The sequence below is a fragment of the Pseudophryne corroboree genome, chromosome 1 (genome assembly GCF_028390025.1).
Source record: "Pseudophryne corroboree isolate aPseCor3 chromosome 1, aPseCor3.hap2, whole genome shotgun sequence".
Lineage (NCBI taxonomy): Eukaryota > Metazoa > Chordata > Amphibia > Anura > Myobatrachidae > Pseudophryne > Pseudophryne corroboree.
The window spans coordinates 834675265-834703164 of record NC_086444.1 but is presented as its reverse complement, the minus strand read 5'-3'; the positions used below and the strand labels follow the sequence as shown (position 1 = coordinate 834703164).

Below are 27900 nucleotides of genomic sequence, written 5' to 3'. Positions count from 1 at the left end.
TGCATACACGTGGAAGTCACTCAGCGTCCGTGTCCGTTGGTGAGCGTCCGTGTCCGTTATCAGTTATCAAGAGCGGCAGTGTACACCAGTAGCGTCTGAATCCACTCAGCGTCTTACGAGCGTATTTGCTTGGATATGGAAGTGTGGTGAGTCTCCCTGTATCCCGCTCTACGGAGGCAGGGTATACAGTACTAAAAATTCTCTCTACTTCTTAGTATGCATTGTTAATTTTTAGTACCTATTGCATATGAGACCTGTATATTACTGTGTTTTCTACATGCTATGTTGAAAAAAGAACCAGTTTAAAACAGAAGTACAATTTCTCTGGCTGGGTCCACAGGATTATCCACAGGATAACATTGGGATATTGTCGAGCGACAGCGAAAATGGCACCAACACGGTCACGAGCTTTCTGGCCTCCCAGGATGCATTGGGGCCTCCACTATATAGTCCCGCCCACTGATTCAGTCAGATCAGTTTTTTGCTTGGTGCGGCAGGAAGCCACATGGTCACAGGGCTGCTGTGAAAGCAGCCTCAAGTTTTCATTACTTTATTTTTATAGACTTACTGTTTTTGTTTGAGCGACTTCTCTTAACAGCGTCTTAAACGTGTATTAGAAAGAGTCGCTCCAACAACTCCCCACCGGGTCGCAACAACGCTTACCTTCGCGGTACAGTGCTGTCTCGACGGGCGTCTGTGTCGGATGTTCTAGCAGGTCCAGCAGACGTTACCAGGCTGTGGCCGGAGCATGGGGAGACAGTGAGTATATGGACTTCCTCTTACTAGAGGGGTCAGGACACAGCTACGCTGATTTGGTGGAGACTACAAACAGCGTGTTGATGCGCCGAACATCTCGAGTGTGACAGCGCTACGCTCCGGGGATCATAGGTGCCAGGACTAGGTGAGGCCGCGATCCTGGGAGTTTAAGTCAACAGTGGGTTTCAGACGCTCTCCTGGCCGTCCCTCCTCCGAGTTTATGGCCAGTTCCCGCGGGTCTCTCGTTTCATGAACTGAATAACCTCACTTCCGGCTCAGACGCTACCACGAGGGTACTCGGTCGCAGTTTAGACGCTGCAGTTGTGTACACTGGATATAAACCCGCCCAGACCGAGTCGCAGGCCTTTAATGTCTGCATGCACGTGGAGTCGCTCAGCGCCGTGTCCGTTGGTGAGCGTCCGTGTCCGTTATCAGTTACCAAGAGCGGCAGTGTACACCAGTAGCGTCTGAATCCACTCAGCGTCTTTCGAGCGTCTTTGCTTGGATATGGAAGTGTGGTGAGTCTCCCTGTATCCCGCTCCCTGGAGGCAGGGTATACAGGCCCTCATTCCGAGTCGTTCGCTCTGTATTTTTCTTCGCATCGCAGCGTTTTTCTGCTTAGTACGCATGCGCAATGTTCGCACTGCGACTGCGCCAAGTAATTTTGCTATGAAGATAGTATTTTTACTCACGGCTTTTTCTTCGCTCCGGCGATCGTAGTGTGATTGACAGGAAATGGGTGTTACTGGGCGGAAACAGGGCGTTTTATGGGCGTGTGGATAAAAACGCTACCGTTTCCGGAAAAAACGCGGGAGTGGCTGGAGAAACGGAGGAGTGTCTGGCCGAACGCTGGGTGTGTTTGTGACGTCAAACCAGGAACGACAAGCACTGAACTGATCGCAGATGCCGAGTAAGGTTGAAGCTACTCAGAAACTGCTAAGTAGTTTGTAATCGCAATATTGCGAATACATCGTTCGCAATTTTAAGAAGCTAAGATTCACTCCCAGTAGGCGGCGGCTTAGCGTGTGTAACTCTGCTAAAATCGCCTTGCGAGCGAACAACTCGGAATGAGGGCCACAGTACTAAAAATTCCTTCTACTTCTTAGTGTGCACTGTTAATTTTTAGTACCTATTGCATATGAGACCTGTATATTACTGTGTTTTCTGCATGTTATGTTGAAAAAGAACCAGTTAAACAGAAGTACAAATTTCCTACTTATGTATAAGTTATTATGGAGGTTGTATTCTCATATGACAATGTCTAATGCTTTAACATGTGACTGACTGCTAGTATGTGTGCTGACTTTTCTGTGTAATGTCAGTCCTGTTCTGACCCTCAAATCAGGTGCACTGTGGTCAGATTGATTTCACCTCTATATACTGATTATAGGGTGTGGTTCAGTCACAAAATTGTGTAGTCAATATCAGAAAAAATGTCTGTGAGCGGCAAAAGTGATGAGGAGAATTTGTCAAGCACTCCTACAGCCCTAACATGCTTATCTTGTAAGTCAGGGGTAATTGATATGATTCAATTGGTCACTTATGAGGGTTTGTGTGCAAACTGTTTCGCTTTTCAGCGAAGTAAAAAACAGGAGTTAGTTCAACCTCCAGTAGAGCCACCATGGAATATGTTCGCAAAGACTCTGTCTTCAATAGCGGACAGGTTAGCTCCAGTAGCACCACCTCAGGGGTTAGGTTACACTATGAACCCATACATGCAGCTCCCTTCCTATGGTTTGGTTCCAGTAGCCTCTACAAGCAACCAAGGGGTAGGTAAGACTAAGACAGATACGTCTGTATGGCAGACTACACAAGAGGATACATCGGATGATGATGCGGAAACAATAGATTCAACTCCGTATGATGATCAGTCGCAGAGCTTTAGTTCAGATGATGTAGCTGAACTCATTAATGCAGTAAAGGCTGTGCTTTCTCTGGAAGAACCAGCCAAGACAGCGTTAAAAGCAAAAGCACCTGTATTCAAACGAACAAAGTCAGTGAAAGCTGAATTTCCAGCATCAGAGGAGTTGACGGAAATGATGGATGAGTCTTGGGCAGCGCCCGGTAAAAAGTATAAGATTCCTAGGAGATGGGATTCTTATTATCCATTTCCTGCTGGAGATTGTTCGAAGAGAGAAGTTCCTCCAAAAGTAGATGCACATGTTCTGCGACTCGTGCACAAATCTGCTTTGCCACTGTCATCTACCTCTTTGACTGATGTCACAGACAGGAGGGTAGAGAGCCTATTGAAAAATATTTTTTCTCTTGTGGGTGCAGTGGTAAGACCTGCTATGGCTTCGGCCTGGGTAGCAAAGGCAATGGGCGAATGGATAGAGGAACTAGAGAATGACATCCCCTCTCCTACTAGGGAGCAAGAGGATTGTCTTTGCCGTTTAAGACAATCTGCCCAGTATTTAGAAGAAGCAGCCATTGATGTAGGCACTGTTGCTTCTAAAGCTTCAGCCCTGGCAGTAGTCGCTCGCAGAGCAGTCTGGCTACGGACCTGGAAGGCAGATGCGGAGTCCAAGAAGGAATTGGAAGCATTGCCTTTCATGGGTAATATATTATTTGGAAAACCTTTATCGGATATCCTAGAGTCAGAGGCTGAATCGAAGAAGGTCAGATTTCCGGCTACCTACAACCCTAAGTCCAAGGGTTTAAAATTTCGCTCATTTCGCTGGCAAAGCAAAGCAAAAGGTAAAGAGGAGCCTAAACAACCCCAGTTTAAATCCAGGGGTAAGAAGCAGTGGGCTAGCAAAAAGCCAGCTTCCAAACCTGAACAAAAGCCCTCAGCCTGAAGAGACGGGCCTCCGCCTGGAGGATTCCAGGGTTGGGGGCCGACTCCTGCAATTTGCACACACATGGCAACAGTCAACAACAGATGCCTGGGTGCAGAAGGTAGTATCTCAAGGGTATGGGTTCCCATTCAGGAGGCAGCCTCCTCAAAGATTTTTTTGCACCAGCCCGTCTCGTATAGAGTCGAAGGCCAATGCCCTGCAAGAAGCAGTCCAAAAATTACTGCAGTCAGGTGTGATTGTCCCAGTACCTCCATCACAAAAGGGACAGGGGTATTACTCCAATCTGTTTCTAATCCAGAAACCAAATGGGTCATATCGACCAATTCTAAATCTGAAGATGTTGAACAATTACATATGGATCCCGAAGTTCCACATGGAGACGTTACGCTCCATAATGTTGGCTATGGAACCGGGAGACTATATGGTATCTCTGGATGTGCGGGATGCTTACCTACATGTGCCTATAGCACTATCACATCAGTGTTACCTCAGGTTTGCCATCCTCAAGGAACACTTCCAGTTCCAAGCTCTGCCCTTCGGGCTAGCTACAGCACCCAGGGTGTTTACCAAGATCATGGTGGTTATGGCAGCTTGTCTGCGCAAACAAGGGATAAGGATATTCCCATACCTAGACGACCTATTAATCTTAGCACAGTCGCAAGATTTACTGTTGAGCCATCTCCAACAGACGATAGTTTGTTTACAGAGACACGGGTGGCTCATAAATTGGGAGAAGTCGTCCCTGAATCCATCACAGCGGATGGTTCATTTGGGAGCCATATTGGATTCAGACCTACAGAGAGTTCTCTTACCAGAGAAGAAAATAGTCAAGGTGCAGGTCATGGCTCAGGAAGCGTTGCAAGCCCAGACAATGTCAGTCCATGCAGCAATGCGGCTGTTGGGTCTGATGGTATCAACGTTCGACATGGTGGAATATGCACAATTCCACTCCAGACCATTGCAGCATGTCATTTTGACAAAATGGAACGGAAATCATCAAACAATAAAGAAGCAGATGATAAAGATTCCAGTAAATGTAAAAAGGTCTCTAGCATGGTGGCTACAGACAGACCATTTAAACAAGGGGAGACCCTTTTGGATAAAAGAGTGGCAAGTCCTGACGACAGATGCCAGCCTGCAAGGTTGGGGGGCGGTACTCGGAAGCCTATGGTTCCAGGGAAAATGGACCGCAAGGGAAAGTCGCCTGCCGATAAATCTGTTAGAAATAAGAGCCATTTACTTGGCCCTAGTTCAGGCAAAGGACAATCTACAAGGAAGACCAGTCCAGATCCGCTCAGACAATGCAACGGCAGTAGCATACCTAAATCATCAAGGAGGGACTCACAGCAAGAGTCTGATGGAGGAAGTAACTCCCATTCTAAAGTGGGCAGAACTCCATCTCCCAGCATTGTCAGCAGTATTTGTCCCGGGTGTACTAAATTGGGAAGCGGATTTTCTCAGTCGGCACACCATTCAGGAAACCGAATGGGCACTACACCCAGAAGTGTTTCAAACACTGGTGAACAGATGGGGTCTACCGGAGATAGACCTTATGGCGTCTCGTCTAAACAACAAAGTTCCGAGGTACGGATCAAGAACAAGGGACCCAGGAGCAGTCCTGGTAGACGCACTGTCAGTAGAATGGAGGTTTCAGCTGGCATATCTGTTCCCTCCAATATATCTGTTACCCAGAGTAGTGAGAAAGATAAAACAGGCAAAAGGAGCAATCATTCTAATAGCTCCAGCTTGGCCAAGAAGGCATTGGTACACAGATCTGTGGAGAATGTCCGTGGAAGCACCGATACTGCTCCCTCAACGTTCAGATCTGTTAATGCAGGGTCCTTGTTGTCACAGTCATCTGGATCGCCTGTCTTTGACGGCGTGGCTGTTGAAACCTCTATCTTAGAGGCTAAAGGATTTTCAAAGCAAGTAATCCAAACCATGCTTAGAGCAAGAAAGCCTTCTTCGGCCCGTGTATATCATAGAATATGGCAAGCCTATATTCATTGGTGTTCTGGAAAAAATTACAATCCAAGAGCCTTTAAAGTAGCTAGAATTTTGGATTTTCTGCAGGCAGGATTGGATAAAGGGTTGAAGGTTGCTTCCTTGAGGGTGCAAGTCTCAGCGTTGACTGTATGGTTTCAGCAGAAGATTGCTGACCTTACAGGATGTACGTACTTTTTTCCAAGGAGTAGTACATATTCAACCTCCATTTGTTCCTCCTGCAGCTCCCTGGGATTTGAATTTAGTTCTTAAATTTCTCCAGGGTCCTTTGTTTGAACCACTTGAGAGAGCAGATCTTAAGTGGTTAACGGTTAAAGTTCTTTTTTTTTTACTGGCAATGGCGTCAGCCAGAAGAGTGTCAGATTTAGGAGCATTATCATGTAAGTCTCCTTTCCTAAGTTTTTTTCCAGACAGAGCAGTTCTCAGAACGAGATCTAGTTATTTTCCAAAGGTGGTGTCAAAGTTTCACCTGAATGAAGAGATTGTAGTCCCAGCTTTTCAGGTATCGGGACTATCTGCGGGAGAAGCGTCACTGGACGTGGTCCGGTCTTTAAAAATCTACATAGATCGTACTAGTGCCATCAGGAAAACAGATTCCCTCTTCATCCTCTACGGATTCCATAGGAGAGGTTGGCCTGCTAGTAAACAGACGCTGGCGAGATGGCTCCGAATGGTAATAAAAATCTGAAGCTTATTCTCATGCAGATCTCCCTATTCCGGCTAATGTCTCTGCACACGCTACACGTAAGGTAGGTCCTTCTTGGGCAGCACAACAGGGTGCATCAGCAGAACAGATATGTAAGGCAGCCACATGGTCTTCCATAAACACATTCATCAGACATTATGCCTTGGATACTTTTGCCTCTCATGACGCAGACTTCGGGCGAAAGGTCCTCCTGTGCAATCAGGAGCGTCCCCACCACTAAAATGGCTTTGGGAATCCCAATGTTATCCTGTGGATAATCCTGTGGACCCAGCCAGAGAAATGAACGTTATGGTAAGAACTTACCGTTGATAACGTGATTTCTCTTATGTCCACAGGTATCCACAGGGATCCCACCCGGACGCATCTGATTTGAGGATCTAGACAAACACTAAAAACCTCTTCCTTCTTGTATGGAAGGGTGTGCATGTGTGTTCTTATCGCCTGTACAGGTCTCTACCTAATGTTCCTGCCTATAATCGCTGTGGAAAGAACTGATCTGACTGAATCAGTGGGCGGGACTATATAGTGGAGGCCCCAATGCATCCTGGGAGGCCAGAAAGCTCGTGACCGTGTTGGTGCCATTTTCGCTGTCGCTCGACAATATCCCAATGTTATCCTGTGGATACCTGTGGACATAAGAGAAATCACGTTATCAGCGGTAAGTTCTTACCATAACGTTCATTTTCCTACTTATGTATAAGTTGTTATGGAGGTTGTATTCTCATATGGCAATGTCTAATGCTCTAACATGTGACTGACTGCTAGTATGTGTGCTGACTTTTCTGTGTAATGTCAGTCCTGTTCTGACCCTCAAATCAGGTGCACTGTGGTCAGATTGATCTCACCTTTATATACTGACATATAGGGTGATTTTCAGTCACAAATTGTGTAGTCAATAACAGGTTAATACCATGTCTGTGAGCGGCAAAAGTGATGAGAATTTATCAAGCACTCCTACAGCCCTAACATGCTTATCTTGTAAGTCAGGGGTAATTGATATGAATCAATTGGTCACTTATGAGGGTTTGTGTGCAAACTGTTTCGCTTTTCAGCGAAGTAAAAAACAGGAGTTGGTTCAACCACAACAGAGCCACCATGGAATATGTTTGCAAAGACTCTGTCTTCAATAGCGGACAGATTAGCTCCGGTAGCACCACCTCAAGGGTTAGGTTACACTATGAACCCATACATGTAGCTCCCTTCCTATGGTTTGGTTCCAGTAGCCTCTGCAAGCAACCAAGGGACAGGTAAGACTAAGACAGATACGTCTGTGTGGCAGACTACACAAGATGATACATCGGATGATGATGATACAATAGATTCAACTCCGTATGATGATCAGTCGCAGAGCTTTAGTTCAGAAGATGTGGCTGAACTTATTAATGCTGTGAAGGCTGTTCTCTCGTTAAAATAGCCAGCCAAGACAGTGTTAAAAGCAAAAGCACCTGTATTTAAACAAACAAAATCAGTGAAAGCTGAATTCCCAGCGTCAGATGAGCTGACGGAAATGATGGATGAGTCTTGGGCAGCGCCCAGTAAAAAGTATAAGATTCCTAAGAGATGGGATTCTTATTATCCATTTCCTGCTGTGGATTGTTCGAAGAGAGAAGTTCCTCCAAAAGTAGATGCACATGTTCTGCGACTCGTGCATAAATCTGCTTTACCACTGTCATCTACCTCATTGAATGATGTCACAGACAGAAGGGTAGAGAGCCTGTTGAAAAATATTTTTTCTCTAGTAGGAGCAGTGGTAAGACCTGCTATGGCTTCGGCCTGGGTAGCAAAGGCAATAGATAGAGGAACTAGAGAATGACATCCCTTCTCCTACTAGGGAGCAAGAGGATCGTTTTTGCCGTTTAAGACAGTCTGCCCAGTATTTGGAAGAAGCAGCAATTGATGTAGGCACAGTTGCTTCTATAGCTTTAGCCTTGACAGTAGTCGCTCGCAGGGCAGTTTGGCTACGGACCTGGAAGGCAGATGCGGAGTCCAAGAAAGAATTGGAAGCATTGCCTTTTGTTGGTAATATATTATTTGGAAAACCTTTATCTGAAATCCTAGAATCAGAGGCTGAATCGAAAAAGGTCAGATTTCCGGCTGCTTATAACCCTAAGTCCAAGGGTTTAAAATTTCGCTCATTTCGTTGGCAAAGCAAAGTGAAAGCTAAAGAGGAGCCTAAGCAACCCCAGTTTAAATCCAGGGGTAGGAAGCAGTGGGCTAGCAAAAAGCCAGCTTCCAAACCTGAACAGAAACAGTCAGCCTGAAGAGACGGGCCTCCGCCTGGAGGATTCCATGGTTGGGGGCCGACTCCTTCTTTTTGCACACATATGGCAACAGTCAACAGCAGATGCTTGGGTGCAGAAGGTAGTATCTCAGGGGTATGGGTTCCCATTCAGGAGGCAGCCTCCTCAAAGATTTTTTTGCACCAGCCCGTCTCGTATAGAGTCGAAGGCCAATGCCCTGCAAGAAGCAGTCCAAAAATTACTGCAGTCAGGTGTGATTGTCCCAGTACCTCCATCACAAAGGGGACAGGGGTTTTACTCCAATCTATTTCTAATCCAGAAACCAAATGGGTCATACCGACCATTACTAAATCTGAAAATGTTGAACAAATACATATGGATCCCGAAGTTCCACATGGAGATGTTACGCTCCATAATGTTGGCTATGGAACCGGGAGATTACATGGTATCTCTGGATGTACGGGATGCTTACCTACATGTGCCTATAGCACTATCACATCAGTGTTACCTCAGGTTTGCCATCCTCCAGGAACATTTCCAGTTCCAAGCTCTGCCGTTCGGGCTAGCTACAGAACCCAGGGTGTTTACCAAGATCATGGTGGTTATGGCAGCTTGTCTGCGCAAACAAGGGATAAGAATATTCCCATACCTCGACGACCTGTTAATCTTAGCACAGTCGCAAGATTTACTGTTGAGCCATCTTCAACAGACGATAGTTTGTTTACAGAGACACGGGTGGCTCATAAATTGGGAAAAGTCGTCCCTGAATCCGTCACGGCGGATGGTTCATTTGGGGGCCATATTGGATTCAGACCTACAGAAAGTTCTCTTACCAGAGAAAAAGATAGTCAAGGTGCAGGTCATGGCTCAGGAAGCGTTGCAAGCCCAGACAATGTCAGTCCATGCAGCAATGCGACTGTTGGGTCTGATGGTATCAACCTTCGACATGGTGGAATATGCGCAATTCCACTCCAGACCGTTGCAGCACCTTATTCTGACCAAATGGAACGGAAATCATTAGACGATAAAGAAGCAGATGATAAAGATTACAGTAAATGTAAAAAGGTCTCTAGCGTGGTGGCTACAGACAGACCATTTAAACAAGGGGAGACCCTTTTGGATAAAAGAGTGGCAAGTCCTGACAACAGATGCCAGCCTGCAAGGCTGGGGAGCGGTACTCGGAAGCCTATGGTTCCAGGGAAAATGGACCGCAAGGGAAAGTCGCCTGCCAATAAATTTGTTAGAAATAAGGGCCATTTACTTGGCTTTGGTTCAGGCAAAGGACAATCTACAAGGAAGACCAGTCCAGATCCGCTCAGACAATGCGACGGCAGTAGCATACCTCAATCATCAAGGAGGAACTCACAGCAAGAGTCTGATGGAGGAAGTAACTCCCATTCTAAAATGGGCAGAACTCCATCTTCTGGCATTGTCAGCAGTATTTGTCCCGGGTGTACTAAATTGAGAAGCGGATTTTCTCAGTCGGCACACCATTCAGGAAACCGAATGGGCACTACACCCAGAAGTGTTTCAGACACTGGTGAACAGATGGGGTCTACCGGAGATAGACCTTATGGCGTCTCATCTAAACAACAAAGTTCTGAGGTACGGATCGAGAACAAGGGACCCAGGAGCGGTCCTGGTAGACGCACTGTCAGTAGAATGGAGGTTTCAGCTGGCATATCTGTTCCCTCCAATATCTCTGTTACCCAGAGTAGTGAGAAAGATAAAACAGGCAAAAGGAGCAATCATTCTATTAACTCCAGCTTGGCCAAGAAGGCATTGGTACACAGATCTGTTGAGAATGTCCGTGGAAGCACCGATACTGCTCCCTCAACGTCCAGATCTGCTAATGCAGGGTCCTTGTTGTCACAGTCATCTGGATCGCCTGTCTTTGACGGCGTGGCTGTTGAAATCTCTATCTTAGAGGCTAAAGGATTTTCGAAACAAGTAATCCAAACTATGCTTAGAGCAAGAAAGCCTTCTTCGGCCCGTGTGTATCATAGAATATGGCAAGCCTATATTCATTGGTGTACTGGAAAAAATTTCAATCCGAGATCTTTTAAAGTAGCTAGGATTTTGGATTTCCTTCAGGCAGGATTGGATAAAGGGTTGAAAGTTGCTTCCTTGAGGGTTCAAGTATCAGCGTATGGTTTCAGCAAAAGATTGCTGATTTACAGGATGTACGCACGTTTTTTTCAAGGAGTAGTACATATTCAACCTCCATTTGTTCCTCCTGCAGCTCCCTGGGATTTGAATTTAGTTCTTAAATTTCTCCAGGGTCGTTTGTTTGAACCACTTGAGAGCAGATCTTAAGTGGTTAACGGTTAAAGTTCTTTTTTTACTTTCAATGGCGTCAGCCAGAAGAGTGTCAGATTTAGGAGCATTATCATGTAAGTCTCCTTTCCTAAGTTTTTTTTCCAGACAGAGCAGTTCTCAGAACGAGATCTAGCTATCTTCCAAAGGTGGTATCAAAGTTTCACCTGAATGAAGAGATTGTAGTCCCAGCTTTTCAGGTATCGGGACTATCTGCGGGAGAAGCGTCGCTGGACTTGGTCCGGGCTTTAAGAATCTACATAGATCGTACTAGTGCTATCAGGAAAACAGATTCTCTCTTCATCCTCTACGGATTCCATAGGAGAGGATGGCCTGCTAGTAAACAGACGCTGGCGAGATGGCTCCGAATGGTAATATCAGAAGCTTATTCTCATGCAGATCTCCCTATTCCGGCTAATGTCTCTGCACACTCTACACGTAAGGTAGGTCCTTCTTGGGCAGCACAACAGGGTGTTTCAGCAGAACAGATATGTAGGGCAGCCACATGGTCTTCCATAAACACATTCATTAGACATTATGCCTTGGATACTTTTGCCTCTCATGACGCAGACTTCGGGCGAAAGGTCCTCCTGTGCATCAGGAGCGTCCCCACCACTAAAATGGCTTTGGGAATCCCAATGTTATCCTGTGGATAATCCTGTGGACCCAGCCAGAGAAATATACGTTATGGTATGAACTTACCGTTGATAACGTGATTTCTCTTATGTCCACAGGTATCCCACCCTGACGCATCTGATTTGAGGATCTAGACAATCACTAAAACCTCTTCCTTCTTGTATGGAAGGGTGTGCATGTGTGTTCTTATCGCCTAAACAGGTCTCTGCCTGATGTTCCTGCCTAAAATCGCTGTGGAAAGAACTGATCTGACTGAGTCAGTGGGTGGGACTATATAGTGGAGGCCCCAATGCATCCTGGGAGGCCAGAAAGCTCGTGACCGTGTTGGTGCCATTTTCGCTGTCGTTCGACAATATCCCAATGTTATCCTGTGGATACCTGTGGACATAAGAGAAATCACGTTATCAACGGTAAGTTCTTACCATAACGTATATATTACGCATTTGATAATTTGCTTCATGTAATATTACATTGCACAACTATGCAGAGTAATATATGTGTTTTGTTGACAAAATGAAAGGCAGATAAAGCAAATTGGAAATGGAGTAAATTGCCCTTTATTCAGTGGTGCAAGTAGAGAAAATGTCTGATAGGTACTGTGTGCGCGCGTCGAAGGTGCCCAAAAAATGGGTGTGGCCAAATGCCACATGGGACGTGGCCAATGAAAATGGGGTCGTGATACACATATAGGGGGGGGGGGGGTCAGATACACATATGCCAGATATTCCCCCAGAGTGCCAGATATGCCCCTACTTTGCCAGATACACATGCCCCCAGAGTGCCAGATATGCCTCTATTTTGCCAGATACACATGCTCCCAGAGTGCCAGATATGCCCCCACAGTGCCAGATATGCTCCCACTTTGCCAGATACACATGCCCCCAGAGTGCCAGATATGCCCCATCAGGGGAGAGGAAAGCACAGAACGCTCCCCTCCTGCCCTCAGTCCGGTCTCCGCGTCCTCCTGCGGTGGCGGCTCGTAATTTAGATCTGGCGTCGGGCCGCGAGCCAATCAGGGCTTGCGGTCCAGCAGCGGCAGCTCCTGATTGGCTGCCAGTCCGTGAGCTCTGATTGGCTCACGAATCTGCGTTTCAGTACACACTGCGGCCGCCGGACTGTCACTGTGTCAGGCAGGAGAGGAGAGGCGCATGCTGTGCTCTCCTCTCTCCCTAAAGTGTGAGGCGGCAGTAATGGCGGGGCACATCACTGTTGCGCTGAAATGTGTGCGGGTGGCTGTACGGTGTATCCGCTGACAAATTCTTAAGAGTACGCCGTACCCCTACACTTGCACCACTGCCTTTATTATCATGAGAAGAAATGTATTTGGCTCATAAGTTACTGTTTTGGTAATGCATTGTGGATAGTACTATATTTGCATTGTAAGCATATAGAGTTACTTCATAGCTGTATTTGAATTAATCTTGTAAAGAAACAATATTAATACAGTGCCATTTCAGTTGACAACCTTTGCCAAGACTGGCGCATCATAACAGCCATGCAGAAACCTAATACATAGCCAAGCAGAGGGTAGACAATGCCAATTGTGAGGATGGAGATGTCTGTATTCCAGGATCCTTTGTATAACACAGCACTGGCTATACCAATCACAAGCATGAGAAGTCCCCCAATAGCGGAGCCAGCCTAGAGAGAGACCAAAAGACATAGATTCATAATGTAAACTTCACATTAAAGAAAACTATAAATGTATTATCGTCACTTTGCTATCTGCATCCCTGTTCAGTGCAAGCCTTTATCTGTGTGTGCTGCACAGACAGCATGATAACACCATAAATACAGTACATCAGTGTGGAATTCACAATCACGTGACAGTAAGTAAGAATGACTTGACTCTCCATATCAGAACTAATGTAACACAGGTGCTTACTACAAGCGCTGATGTATTTAGAGTCAGGATATGTTTTGGTTGGGTAATTGGCTGTTAATATGAGCTGCCTGCTGACACTAGAACCATTGTATACAGTGTAGTATGAGTGGCCGGCGGCTGGGATCCTGGGGGCCAGCAAGCCGGCGCCAGGATCCCGACAGCTGGGCGAGCGCTAATGAGCCCCATGCGGGCACGTGGGACGCGAAGCGCGCCACGCTATTTAATCTCCCTCCAGGGGGGTCGTGGACCCCCAAGAGGGAGAATATGTGTCGGCATGCCAGCGCCGGTATGCTGGTCACCGGGATCCCGGCCGGCGGCATACTGAAGACCACCCGTATACACCACACCACCAACAACAGTGATTTGCAGACCTGTATTATTCTTTGACATGCAGATACTTTTCAGACACCACTGATTTTAATGTTAATTCCTGTTAACAGACTGAGAAGTGTAAAGTCATCTTGATGCAAACACTTGATGCGGAATGGAAATACTCCACTTTTTTTGCCTCTCAATGTTGCCTTTACTACACACATGCTTGTTGAGGCAGGAATAAACCACCAGATAGAGAGTCAGACATAGCCCCACACACTGACAAGGGGCCTAAATTTACTAGGCGGCAGGTTGGGTACAATTTAGAACCCAGTGGAAACTGCTGTGGATTGATGGCAGTTTTCATGTTAAATTGCTAGCACACCTTTACTGAAGGGCAGTTCTAATGTCTAAATATAATCCAATGTCACTCTCCATAGCATTAATGACAATTGGCAGTGGCATATAGCAATTGTTTCTACTGAAACCACTGTGGATTACAAGCTACTTAATAATGTTGGCCAGCCCTAGACCCATTAAGCTGGATACACACCATAAGATTATTTGTCCAATCTGGTAATGTATGGGAGCAAATGACAACCATTTGCTCCAAAACAGAGGTTAAAGTGAGCCAGAATGGGGTGGTGAACTGCGTTCCGTCACTCCTGAGCTCCAGATTCTGGCTGTGTGGGGCTGTGCAGCACTATGGGAGAGACATCATGACGTCTCTCCCATAGATCCAAGGAGCGGGCGGCCAGGCGGAGGTCAGCGGTCCGGAAGAAGGAGCGGGGCTGGTGAGTATTGTGTTTTGGGTTTTTTTTTTGTGTGTGTGTGAAGTGGCGCTGCTAGGGGGCAGCTCTACTGGGGGCATCTGTTCTGGGGGCAGCTCTACAGGGGGCATCTGTAATGGGGCATAACTACAGGGGGCATCTGTACTGGGGACAGCTCTACAGGGGTAGCTCTACTGGGGGCATCTGTTCTGGCAGTGGGGCATCTCTACACGGGGCATCTCTACAGGGGGCTTCTCTACTGGGTGACCACGCCCCTTTCTTTTTTGAGACTACGCCTCTTTTTGGGACGATGCCTGCGGTGCGCGCAATCCCTTTAGAACTGGGGCACTGGGGGGGAGGGGGGAGTTCCACCTCCTCTCCAGGACCACTTTAAGCACTGCTCCCAAAAGCCAGAAAATGGGCAAAAATGGTCATTTGGATAAATTGTTTAAATCAAGTGGATATAATCAATTAGTCTGAATGTCCATTTTTGGCTGTTTTCCAGTGTTTGGAAGCAAATGGTCAATTGCCTGCATGAGATCGCACTGCCATAATGTCGGCTATTCCTAGACTGGGAAGCCCAAGGCTGACATTACTAGGGAAGTGGTGACTCCTCCCTAGGGTCAACCAGCTCTCTGCTCCCCCCCCCCTCCTTCTTTGGGTCGAGAGTTAATTACTAATATGATTCTTTACGGATGTTTAACTTGTCCCACAAAGGCTACCAGCATCCAGGGCTGGAACCGGTAGTCCACTTTTAAAAATATAAATATTAAGGGGGTCATTCCGAGTTGTTCGCTCGGTAAAAATCTTCGCATCGCAGCGATTTTCCGCTTAATGCGTATGCGCAATGTCCGCACTGCGACTGCGCCAAGTAAATTTGCTATGCAGTTAGGAGTTTTACTCACGGCATTTTCATCGTTCTGGCGATCGTAATGTGATTGACAGGAAATGGGTGTTACTGGGCGGAAACAGGCCGTTTTATGGGCGTGTGGGTAAAAACGCTACCATTTCCGGAAAAAACGCAGGAGTGGCCGGAGAAACGGGGGAGTGTCTGGGCGAACGCTGGGTGTGTTTGTGACGTCAAACCAGGAACGACAAGCACTGAAATGATCGCAGATGCCGAGTAAGTCTGGAGCTACTCAGGAACTGCTACGAGGTGTGTAATCGCAATATTGCGAATACATCGTTCGCAATTTTAAGATGCTAAGATTCACTCCCAGTAGGCGGCGGCTTAGCATGAGCAAATCTGCTAAAATCCGCTTGCGAGCTAACAACTCGGAATGACCCCCTAAACAAGTAAAGGTGCACACACCCCGACTGTAATTTTATTAAATAAAGACACCCCCACAACCCTTGTTCACCACTTTATTAAACACAAATCTATGGAAATGGTATCTCTTCATTCCATGTAGTATCCAAAATCTTGGTACCACGAAAAGTGTACTCCTGGAGCACCACTTCTACTGAGAGGTTACTCTCAGACATTCTCCATAGGAATGAATGAGGCTGCACTGACTGGGCAGAGTGTTGCAGTTTCCCACTCTGACCAATCAGAACAGACCCACTCATTCATCTGTATAGTGTAAATTACTCTGTGTCTTTGTCCTTATGAGTGGGGGGGACCCCATTCTTTGGAGGGGTTCAGCTTCCCCAGGGATCCCAGTCAAGGGCTGACCAGTATAGACATTGGGATCTCATGCTGCATGTCTCCCTGCTGTACTGTCACCAGTCCTGGCTGGCTCAGCCTACAGGTATGCTACCCCCCCCCCCCCCCCCCCTCCTTCTCCTCTTCAATACTAGTCTAGGCTAAGGGTCCTATGGTTTGTTGTCATTTTAGGGGGACCCCAGCCAGTTTTTATTTATCAATTGTCTTATTCTGTAACAGTTTTGCCATAAAAACCAGGTCTATTTTTTTGATGAGTTTGCCACTAAAAAACATCAGTGGTGAACCGATGTTCAGTTGGGTTTTTTAAATCTGTATTGATGGCGAATTCCTATCAGTTTTGACTTTAGCAAATCAAATCAGCATGTCACAAACGCCCAAACTGATGCTTAGTACATTACCCCTAGTCCCTCTTTGCTTTATTTCCTGTTATTTTTGTTAGTTCCAACCCTGGGATTCTGTTACTGCTTTCTTCATGATGAAGACTTACTTACACAGTTGATATCTCTAGAGTTTGTACATATAACAAATGGACACACTGACCAAATGAAAACATGGACATTGGTAATTAATACTATGGTCATTTTCCAATCTGATTAGCAGAAATCTTGTAAATAAAGTGGAATAAAATGTAAATTATTAAAAATTTCTGCTCACCTTAGAAAGTATTTTTGCTTTTCTTGGCCATCTGTAATTTACGTACATCCCCACTCCAACAGGAACAACTACACTTAGCAGTGCCATACCTACACAGAAAGAAGCAACCGTGTGTTTACATTACCACCTTACATAGCAGAATATTTATCAGTAGATACCAGTACAAAACAAACAGGAACGTTAGGGTGATGTTGGCTAAAAGGACGCAAAAAGCCCTTAATTTGTACATAAAACACAGTAAAAAAGCATTCACGAAAGCATTCACAATTCCATACTGCTAAAATAGTAAACAGTATATACTACTAAACCAAAATTGTAGGTACAATATAAATTATAATCCATGTTGAAGCAATAAAATAATCATACTTCCAATAATTCCTCCTATATTTACTAGGTATGTGCCCCCGTGTTTTTGTTTTAATTTGTCGTCTGGTTTTGGTTTTGCCTAAGCCCCACTCATGTGTTTTAGTTTTGGATCTGTATATTTTTTTTTAAATGTAAAACTGTTAAAATCATGCAATCTGGGCCTGTTTTTGTTCCTACAGAAGTATTACCCTTAATTACATTCATTTCCAGTCCGTTTTGACAACTTCACAGCTCACAATATTGTTTTCATCTAGTTTAGGCCAAAGGCTGCAGCAAGCTGGCTCTCCCCTCCAGCGGCTCTGTGTGAAATGGTGCCTGAATCACTGCGGGAGGGACTTATATTGAATCCAAAAACCCTATTTCTCTTACATCCTAGAGGATGCTGGGGTCCACATTAGTACCATGGGGTATAGATGGGTCCCTTGGGAGCCATGGGCACTTTAAAAGTTTAATAGTGTGGGCTGGCTCCTCCCTCTATGCCCCACCTACCAGACTCAGTTTAGAAAATGTGCCCGGAGGAGCCGGTCACAGCTAGGGGAGCTCCATAGGAGTTTTTCTAGTTTTATTATTTTAAATAGACCTCTGAGGTTAATGGCCACTCTCTCCACTGACAGGACACTGAGCTCCTGAGGGTGATGATCGCTAGCCCCCGAGGTGACCACTCACTCCCGCAGCGTGCTGCCACCCCCTAACAGAGCCAGAAGACGTCGGCGTTGAGTAGATTACCAGGGAGCCGGTGTGAATGGCGACATCAGGGTAGGAGCGCAGCGTTAAGGCTGCGCACCAGAGGGCTCAGCGGTACTACGGTGCGGCACTGTGAGTGGCACCCTGGGCCAGCGCAGCACCCTTAAAACTGGTCACTGGGCTATCAGGGAATGTGTTCTACTGCCAGCTGTGTAATTTACCTCAGGCCAGTATAATCATAAATTGCGGGAAGATGCGCCATGACAGTGGGCGGAGCTTCTCCTCAGAGCGGATCCAGCAGCTCACCAGTGCCATTTTCTCCTTGCAGATCAGCACACAGAGACACTGACAGGGAGCGCTGACCCTCCACATATCTCCAGCTATCCTGTGCGGTACAGGGGGTTATAGCGGGGGGGGGGGGGGGGGGTTGTTATTCACAATTTTAACTGTGTAGTCTAATAAGGTTGCACAGTCAGCACCAGCTTTTATTATATATCTGCCTACAGGGGCGTAGTGTGGGTGCTGGCTCCATTAACTCTGTGTCGCTCTGAAGGTACTTGGGGGAAACTGTGTCTGACATTTTTCTGTGTGTGTGTGTGTACATTTTCTTACATTACCATGTCCAACTAGACATTTTAGCGCTGTGTGCAAGAAACAGCATCGGCGCCCCCCCCCCCTAATGTAAACCAGCCGCAGGCGCACGCAAAAAATATAGGGGCGTGGCTTCACAGGGAAGGGGTGTGGCCGCAAAATAATACAAATTCATATAATGGTGCACAGTAGTCTCCATTATTCAAATTACGCCGCACAGTAGCGCGATTACACCAGGTAGAGCCCCTTTTTCACATTACGGCGGACAGATTCCCCTTTTTACACATTACGGCAGACAGCGTCCCCTTTTTACACATTACGGCAGACAGCGGGCCCTTTTTACACATTACGGCAGACAGCGTCCCCTTTTTACACATTATGGCAGCAGAGTCCCCTTTTTTACACATTACAGTAGCAGAGTCCCCCTTTTTTACACACTACGGCAGCATAGTCCCCCTTTTTTACACATTACAGTAGCAGAGTCCCCCTTTTTTACACACTACGGCAGCATAGTCCCCCTTTTTTACACATTACAGTAGCAGAGGTGTGTGTGTGTGTTCTGTCAGTCACCTGGAGGTGGTAGGCAGCATCCAGGCGCAGAGCCTCTCCTGGGGTACGGGACACATGCTGCGGCGACGCTACAAACAGCATGAGAACCGGTCTGGGAGCAACCTCCGACAGCGCTCCACACCCCGCCAGCAGCAGCCAGCCAGCAGGAGTCCCATTCTGCTGCACTCACAGCGGGACTCCTGGCGGCAGCGGGACACGGGGCAGCTGTTTACTGATCGATGCGGCTACAGGCGCGCTCCCGCTCCCCTCACACTCAGAGGCGGGAGGCAAGCAGTAGCGCCGGCGCTGGCCCGGGACTTTCACAACTAACTGGCCGTGCTGCCAGATGGTGCGCCTTGCCCACATTTGCGCTGTGGCAAGGCCCCCTCGGCACACACCTAGTTACGGCACTGACAGCTGTATTAGAGACATCATTATATACTGTACAAAAAGCTAAATCACATATACCCATTCAGGCTGACAATCCTGTATTTGGCAATAATGAGGCCATTGCGCAGATCACACCTTACAAATACTTAGGCATTTAATTAAAAACAGAATGCAACGTAAAATGTGTCTATCATAAACAGTGAGATCCCACTGAAATGGAACATCCAGGACTGAATCACGGCAGGCAGATGCCCCGTGCTCGGGGGAACAGGTTGGGGAGAGAGAGCGGTCAGAAATGGTCCTCACCTGGAAGAGATTGTTAGCTCTACTTTGCTGACCCTGAAGGGGTTAAATCGATTTCGAACCCCAGCTTATCCGGCCTGAAGATGGAGAGGTGCAGGGTGCAGGCGGTAGAACCTGAGGTGAGGAGTAAGAGCGGGACTCCTGTGTGCCCAGCGAGAGAGAGGATACAGCATGCGGTGGTGACAGACATCCACAGGTGAAGGAGGAGGCGGGGAGAGGCTCTGACAGGCAAAGGCTGTGTTCTCCGTGTTGGCTGCAGCAGCCGCACAGAAGAAATCCCCCAACTCACTCAGGGGCTGCGGTCATGGCATGCGGTGGGTGGTGAGCTGTGATCGGCGGGCGGCGGTGATCGGCGGGCAGCAGAGAGCCTAGGGACAGTGACTTCAGCTGCACCCTCACAGGTCCAGCGCTCTACGCAGCCGCGTAGTCAGCTGCGGCTCACTCCCTCCTCTTCCTTCTCTGCTGCTCCTCCGGCACAGGCGGCTTGTAATGAGTCAATTTGACTCATTATAAGCCGCTGACTTTAGGGAATGGGGGGCCGGGCCGTTGCGCCCTCAGTGCGACTGCGCTGTGTGCCAGGCACACCTGGCACACACGTAGCTACGGCACTGCTGCAGAGTATGTATCTTCCCCATAGGAATCCATTCCATGTACTCAGGAATGTCTCAGCCTTCTGAATCTGAACCATTGTGGGTGGCTTCACTTAAGGGAATGATATCCCAGATTTCATCTAGGATAACTCATAATGAGACTGAAACGCAGGTTTTGAGAAAATCTGTAGAGGTTTTGTCTGGTTCTGTTCCCACAGCCTCCTCATACTCCCCTGGTATATGTCCCCGGAAGCGTGCTCTTGCCCAAATTGTGCAAGTCGACACGGATACCGACTCTGATACGGGAGACGGTGAGGGGGATATGTGGGGGGGGGGTGAGGGGATCAGTACTAAATGCCGCCGGTCGGAATCCTGGCGGTCGAAATCCCGACGCCGGAATCCCGACCACACAACCCCGCAGGGGTGGTGAGCGGAATGCAGCCCCTTGCGGGCACGGTGCCTCGCTACGCTCAGCACACTATTATATTCTCCTTCTATGGGTGTCGTGGACACCCACGGAGGGAGAATGTGTCGGGATTGTGGCGGTCGGGATTCCAGCGTCGGTATTTCGACCGCCGGGATTCCGTCCGGCGGCATCTTGACCGCATCCCGGGGTGAGGCATCCCTTGCAAATGCGATGCAACTCATGATTGAGGCCATTAGGGCATTAGGGATGTGTTACACCTGAGCAGGTCGAGGAGGCTTACTTTACAGACAATAAGAAAGCCTCCCTGACTTTTCCTGCATCTAAGGAATTGAACGCATTATTTGAAAAATCCTGGGAAAACTCGGAGAAAAAATTCCAGATCCCAAAGAGGGTTCTGGTGACTTTTCCCTTTCCTGAGGAGGATAGGAAAAAGTGGGAAAACCCCCCTATAGTAGATGCTTCTGTATCTAGACTGTCTAAAAAGGTGGTTTTACCGGTCCCTGGGTCTACCGCTTTGAAAGAACCGGCAGACCGCAAAATTGAGACTACGCTCAAATCCATATACACTGCTTCTGGTGTGGCGGTAAGGCCCACTATTGCCTGTGCATGGATTTCTAAAGCCATAGTAAAGTGGTCAGGCACATTACTAGATGAATTAGATTCTATGGATAGAAGTGACACTGAAATGTTTTTATGTCACATACAGAATTGTGCAGGTTTCATGGTGGAGGCTGGGTCATCTGACTGCAAGGACATCTTCCATGGCTGTCTCTGCACACAGGGGACTCTGGCTGCGCCAATGGTCTACAGGCGCAGAATCCAAGAGAAGTGTGGAGAACCTCCCCTTCACAGGTCAGCTACTCTTTGGGGAAGCTTTGGATGCGTGGATCTCCACGGCAACCGCGGTAAGTCAACCTTTCTTCCCTTAGCCACTCAGACACCGAAGAAATCTTTTTCTGCATCTACGATGCAGTCCTTTCGGACCGCAAAGGTTAATAAGTCCAAAGTCCCTACCACTTTCTTCAGAGGTGTTCGGGGAAAATCCAGAAAACCTGCACCTGCAGGTTCCCAGGAACCTCAAAATCCTCAGCATGACGGTGGAACTCTCAGCCTGGAGAGCAGGCAGGTGGGAGCGAGACTCAAACTTTTCAGCCACGTCTGGGTATCATCCGGCCTGGGTACCTGGGTATAGGATATTGTGTCCCAGGGGTACAGGCTGGAATTTCAAGAGCTCCCTCCTCACAGATTCTTCAAATCCGGCTTACCAGCTTTGTTGACAGAAAGGGCTATCCTACAGGAAGCCATTCAAAAATTGGAAAGGGTAGATGTCATTGTTCCGGTTCCACCTCATCTGGAAAGCAAGGGTTACTATTCAAACCTATTTGTGGTACCGAAAACCGGATGGTTCGGTCAGACCAATTTTGAACCTGAAGTCGTTAAACCCTTATTTGAGAGAATTCAAGTTCAAAACGGAGTCTCTGAGAGCGATGATCTCAGGTCTGGTGGAGGGAGAATTTCTGGTATTCCTGGATATCGAGGATGCGTACCTTCACATTCCAATCTGGCCACCTCACCAGGCTTATCTAAGATTTGCACTGCTGGACAGTCATTATCAGTTCCAGGCATTGCCATTCGGCCTCTCCACAGCTCTGAGGGTGTTCACCAAGGTGATGGCAGGGATGATGGTGCTACTCCGCAGACGGGGAGTGAACATAATTCCATATCTGGACGATCTGCTGATAAAGGCGTCGTCCAGGGAGAGGTTGTTTCAGTCCAATGCTCTCACGACCCGACTGCTCAGGGATCATGGATGGATCCTGAATCTTCCAAAGTCACATTTGGAGCCGACAAGGAGATTATCTTTACTGGGGACGATTCTCGACACGGAAGTGCAGAGGGCGTTTCTACCGGTGGAGAAGGCGTTGGTGATTCAAACAATGGTCCGGGATGTCTTGAATCCTTCCCGGGTATCGGTTCATCAGTGCATTTGCCTTCTGGGGAAGATGGTGGCCTCCTACGAGGCTCTGCAGTATGGAAGATTTCATGCGCAGTCCTTCCAACTGGATCTCCTAGACAAGTGGTCGGGATCTCACCTGCACATGCACCAGAGAATACGGATGTCGCCGAAAGCCAGGATTTCGCACCTATGGTGGCTACAAATGCCTCACCTTCTCGAAGGCCGCAGGTTCGGGATTCAGAACTGGAACCTTCTAACCACGGATGCAAGTCTCAGAGGTTGGGGCGCTGTCACCCAAGGGGAAACCTTCCAAGGAAGGTGGTCAAGTCTGGAATCCATTCTTCCAATAAACATTCTGGAATTAGGGGTCGTCTACAACGGTCTTCTACAAGCGGCACATCTTCTACAAGATCAAGCCATTCAGGTGCAGTCGGACAATGTAACAATGGTAGCATACATAAACCGACAGGCCGGAACGAAGAGCAGGGCTGCAATGTCGGAGGTAACACGGATCCTCCTTTGGGAAGAAAAGCACGCAGTGGCGCTGTCAGCAATCTTCATTCCGGGAGTGGACAACTCGGAAGCGGACTTCCTCAGCAGACACAATCTCCATCCGGGAGAGTGGGGCCTCCATCCGGAGGTGTTCACGGAGATAACAAATCTTTGGGGTGTACCTCAAATAGACATGATGGCCTCCCTCCTCAACAAGAAGCTTCAAAGGTACTGTTCCAGGTCGCGGGATCCACAGGCAGTGGCGGTGGACGCCCTGGTAACTCTGTGGGTGTTCAAGTACGTGTACGTGTTCCCTCCACTTCCACTCATCCCAAGAATTCTAAAACTCATAAAGAAAGCAAGAGTTCAGGCGAACCTCATTGCTCCGGACTGGCCAAGAAGAGTGTGGTACGTGGATCTTCTGGAGCTACTGCTGCAAGACCCGAGGCCTCTTTCTCTTCGAGAAGACCTTCTGCAACAGGGGCCGTTCGCTTATCAAGACTTACCACGGCTACATTTGAGGTTATTCCTACCCTGATACAGGCTCGGAAAGGAGTAACGTCAAAACATTACCATCGGATTTGGGAAAAATAAGTGTCTTGGTGTGAATCCAAGAAGTTTCCTATGGTGGAGTTTGAACTGGAACGGTTTCTTCTCTTCCTGCAAGCAGGGGTGGATGTGGGCTTGCACCTGGGCTCCATAAAAGTCCAGATTTTGGCCTTGTCCATCTTCTTCCAGAAACAATTGGCTGCCCTCCCTGAGGTTCAGACTTTCTTGAAAGGGGTTCTGCACATCCAACCTCCCTTTTTGCCTCCTACGGCACCTTGGGATCTTAACATGGTGCTGCAGTTCCTGCAATCGGATTGCATCGAGCCTTTACAGGAGGTTGAGGTCAAGTTTCTCACTTGGAAGGCTGTCACACTGTTGGCATTGGCATCTGCTAGACGTGTGTCAGAATTGGGGGCTTTGTCCTGTAAAAGTCCCTACTTAATTTTCCATGAGGATAGAGCTGAGCTCAGGACGCGTCAGCAGTTTCTTCCAAAGGTTGTGTCGGCTTTTCATATCAACCAACCTATTGTGGTGCCAGTGGCTACTAACTCCTCAATTCCCTCAAAGTCCTTGGATGTTGTGAGGGCTTTGAAGATATATGTGAAGAGGACTGCGTGTCACAGGAAGTCGGACGCTCTGTTTGTCCTGTATGATCCCAACAAGATTGGGTGTCCTGCTTCTAAGCAGTCGATTTCTCACTGGATCAGGTTTACTATTCAGCATGCTTATTCTACGGCAGGTTTTCCGTCTCCAAAATCCATTAAAGCCCACTCTACTCGTAAAGTGGGTTCTTCCTGGGCAGCAGCTCGGGGTGTCTCGGCTTTACAGCTTTGCCGAGCTGCTACTTGATCAGGGTCGATACTTTGGCCTCTGAGGACCTAAAGTTTGGTCAATCAGTTCTGCAGGAGCCTCCGCCCTCTTCCTCCCATACTGGGAGCTTTGGTACATCCCCATGATACTAATGTGGACCCCAGCATCCTCTAGGACATAAGAGAAAATAGGATTTTAATTACCTACTGGTAAATCCTTTTCTCGTAGTCCGTAGAGGATGCTGGGCGCCCGCCCAGCACTTCGTTTTCCTGCAGTAGTTACTTAGTTCAGTACTGCCTTGTTACTTGGTTAAGTACTGCATTATTACTTGGTTAAGTACTGTTGTTCAGCTGTTGCTGAAGTTGTTCAGGCTGGTTGGCCTGGTTTGCCTTGTTATGTGTGAGCTGGTGTGAATCACACCACTATCTCTGTATATCCTTCTCTCGAAGTTTGTCCGTCTCCTCGGGCACAGTTTTTAGCTGAGTCTGGTAGGAGGGGCATAGAGGGAGGAGCCAGCCCACACTATTAAACTCTTAAAGTGCCCATGGCTCCCAAGGGACCCATCTATACCCCATGGTACTAATGTGGACCCCTGCATCCTCTACGGACTACGAGAAAAGGATTTACCGGTAGGTAATTAAAATCCTATTTTTCCCATACCAGGCCTGGTTGATAGGTTCTTTGCTCTTTATGATTTGGAGTGGGGGGGACCCCATGAAATTATTTTTTTTCTATCATTGTTTTTACTTTTGACACTTATGAAGCCTGCATAAATCAGTGATCTGTGCAGTACTTCACCCAATCTGGTCTGCCATAGGCAGGTCTATTGTTCGGGCAGGTTTTCCTACAGTTTTAAAACCAAGCTTTAGTAAATCCGGGGAACCAATTCTCTATAGAAAAACATTGATAGTTGGTCTGCCGTTCTAAAGTTGAGTTTTTGGTAAGTTTTCCCAGTTATATTCGCATACGCAGTAGAGGTGTCCCTGGTGAAATGACATGGGTGCCATGTACCCAGAGACCTGCGCATGCGCAGTAGACTCTGACACAAAGCCAGAGTACTACACCACCAGAGAGGAAGGGTCCCACACGTATCCTGCACGGGGTCCACCATCTCTCTTAAATCGCCCCAGCTCTGGTTATCGCCAGCTAATAATACCCTAGCTACAGAAATACTGTAAAAGCCACTAACACTTACAGTGCCCAAACACCCTGCCACCGAGAGTCAGTTCCAGGCTAAGAAAGTAGATGCACTTTACATCACATCCATGGTTACATGCAGGAGCAAAGCTAAGCTGTGTGGGTGTGGATTTTAAATGAGGCTGAGGGATACATTTACTGAGATGCCGTTCCTTCTCGGCAGGTTTGACCTTGAAATTTAAAGCAGCATTAATATTAAGTGCAATGTGTGGGGTGTTTTGTACTTCATAGTAGTGTCTCATTTAAGTAAATCTGTCCCTGAGACTCTACTGAAAGGATACTAAATTTTACTATTTCTCTGACGTCCTAGTGGATGCTGGGTACTCCGTAAGGACCATGGGGAATAGACGGGCTCCGCAGGAGACTGGGCACTCTTAAAAGAAAGATTAGGTACTATATCTGGTGTGCACTGGCTCCTCCCTCTATGCCCCTCCTCCAGACCTCAGTTAGAATCTGTGCCCGGCCAGAGCTGGATGCACTCTAGGGGCTCTCCTGAGCTTCCTAGAAAGAAAGTATTTGTTAGGTTTTTTATTTTCAGTGAGATCTGCTGGCAACAGACTCAATGCTACGTGGGACTGAGGGGAGAGAAGCGAACCTACCTGCTTGCAGCTAGCTTGGGCTTCTTAGGCTACTGGACAACATTAGCTCCAGAGGGATCGAACACAGGCCCAGTCCTCGGTCGTCCGGTCCCGGAGCCGCGCCGCCGTCCCCCTTGCAGAGCCAGAAGAACCGAAGAGAAGTTGAAAATCGGCGGCTGAAGACTCCGGTCTTCATTAAGGTAGCGCACAGCACTGCAGCTGTGCGCCATTGCTCCCTCTGCACACCACACACTCCGGTCACTGATGGGTGCAGGGCGCTGGGGGGGGGCGCCCTGGGCAGCAATTAGAGTACCTTACATGGCTAAATAGCACATAATACAGCTAATAAACTGTATATGTGCATAATCCCCCGCCATAAAGCATATAAAAAAGCAGAGAAAGGGGCGGGGCTATCTTCCTCAGCACACCAGCGCCATTTTCTCTTCACAGCTCCGCTGGAAGGAAGCTCCCCAGGCTCTCCCCTGCAGTATCCAAATACACAAAGGGTGAAAAGAGGGGGATGGCACATAAATTTCGGCGCAAAATTAAATATACAGCAGCTACTGGGTAAAACACTGAGTGTATTGTAATCCCTGGGTTATATAGCGCTGGGGTGTGTGCTGGCATACTCTCTCTCTGTCTCTCCAAAGGGCCTTGTGGGGGAACTGTCCTCAAATAGAGCATCCCCTGTGTGTGTGGTGTGTCGGTACGCGTGTGTCGACATGTCTGAGGTAAAAGGCTCCTCTAAGGAGGTGATAGAGCGGATATGTGTGTGAGAGGGTGTCTCCGTCGACAACGCCGACACTTGTGTGGATATGTGTAAGTGCTAAGGTGAATTCATTGCACAAAAGGTTAGGGAACAGACAGGAAATCTACCTGTGTCTGTCCCTATGTTACAGAGACCTTCAGAGTCTCACAATACTATCCAAAATAACAAACACTGGTATCGACACGGAGTTTAACTCCACTGTCGACTACGATAATGCAAAGTTACAGCAAAGATGGCTAAAAGGTTTTCAATATATGATTATTGTAATAAAACATGATTTGCATATCACTGATGACTCATCTGTCCCTGACACGAGAGTACACATGTTAAGGGGAAGAATGCTGAGGTAAATTTCCCTCCTCTCATGAGGAAAAAGAGCGGGAATCTCCAGACAAGAGACAGCAGCTTCCCACAAGACAATTCTCAGGCTGTATCCTTTCCCCACTAGGGCCAGGATGTGTTGAGAATCTTCCCCTAAGGTATCCTGTTTGCACAGACGGTAACACTTGCTATTCTCAGGGATCCTGCAGATAGCATGCACTTTTTAGTATACTACCCAGACTGGCGATTGTGTCGGCATGGGTTTATAGCACTGTGGCAGCGTGGACAGGTACCTTATCAGCAGAGATTGAGACCCTAATATAAATATATTAAAGATGCTGTCTTTAGTGATAGATATATAATTATAAAGCATGCCCAAAGAGACATGAGTATACTGGGTCCTAGAGTCAAAGCTATGTCGATCTCTGCTTGACGTGTCCTGTAGAATATGCATTGGACAGATGATGCCGACTTAGGAGGCATATGAAAGGCTGATGATTGTGTGGAGAAGGGTTCTCGGGCCTGGTCTCCACAGCTATAGCTTGTAAGTTTGCTAGTTTGCCTTATATTACTGCACAGCCTAA

At 47.5% G+C, this 27900-nt stretch overlaps 1 protein-coding gene across 1 annotated transcript in view; it reads right to left on the bottom strand.

Annotated features, from left to right (window-relative positions):
- SLC10A6 (solute carrier family 10 member 6) overlaps window positions 1-27900 on the bottom strand; it is an 81778-nt gene that overhangs the window by 29650 nt on the left and 24228 nt on the right. The window contains exons 3-4 of the mRNA XM_063938658.1: window positions 16744-16832; window positions 12922-13097 (exon numbers count right to left, since the gene is read on the bottom strand). Of these exons, the coding sequence (XP_063794728.1) occupies window positions 12922-13097; window positions 16744-16832 (265 nt within the window). The remainder of the gene's footprint in view (window positions 1-12921; window positions 13098-16743; window positions 16833-27900) is intronic.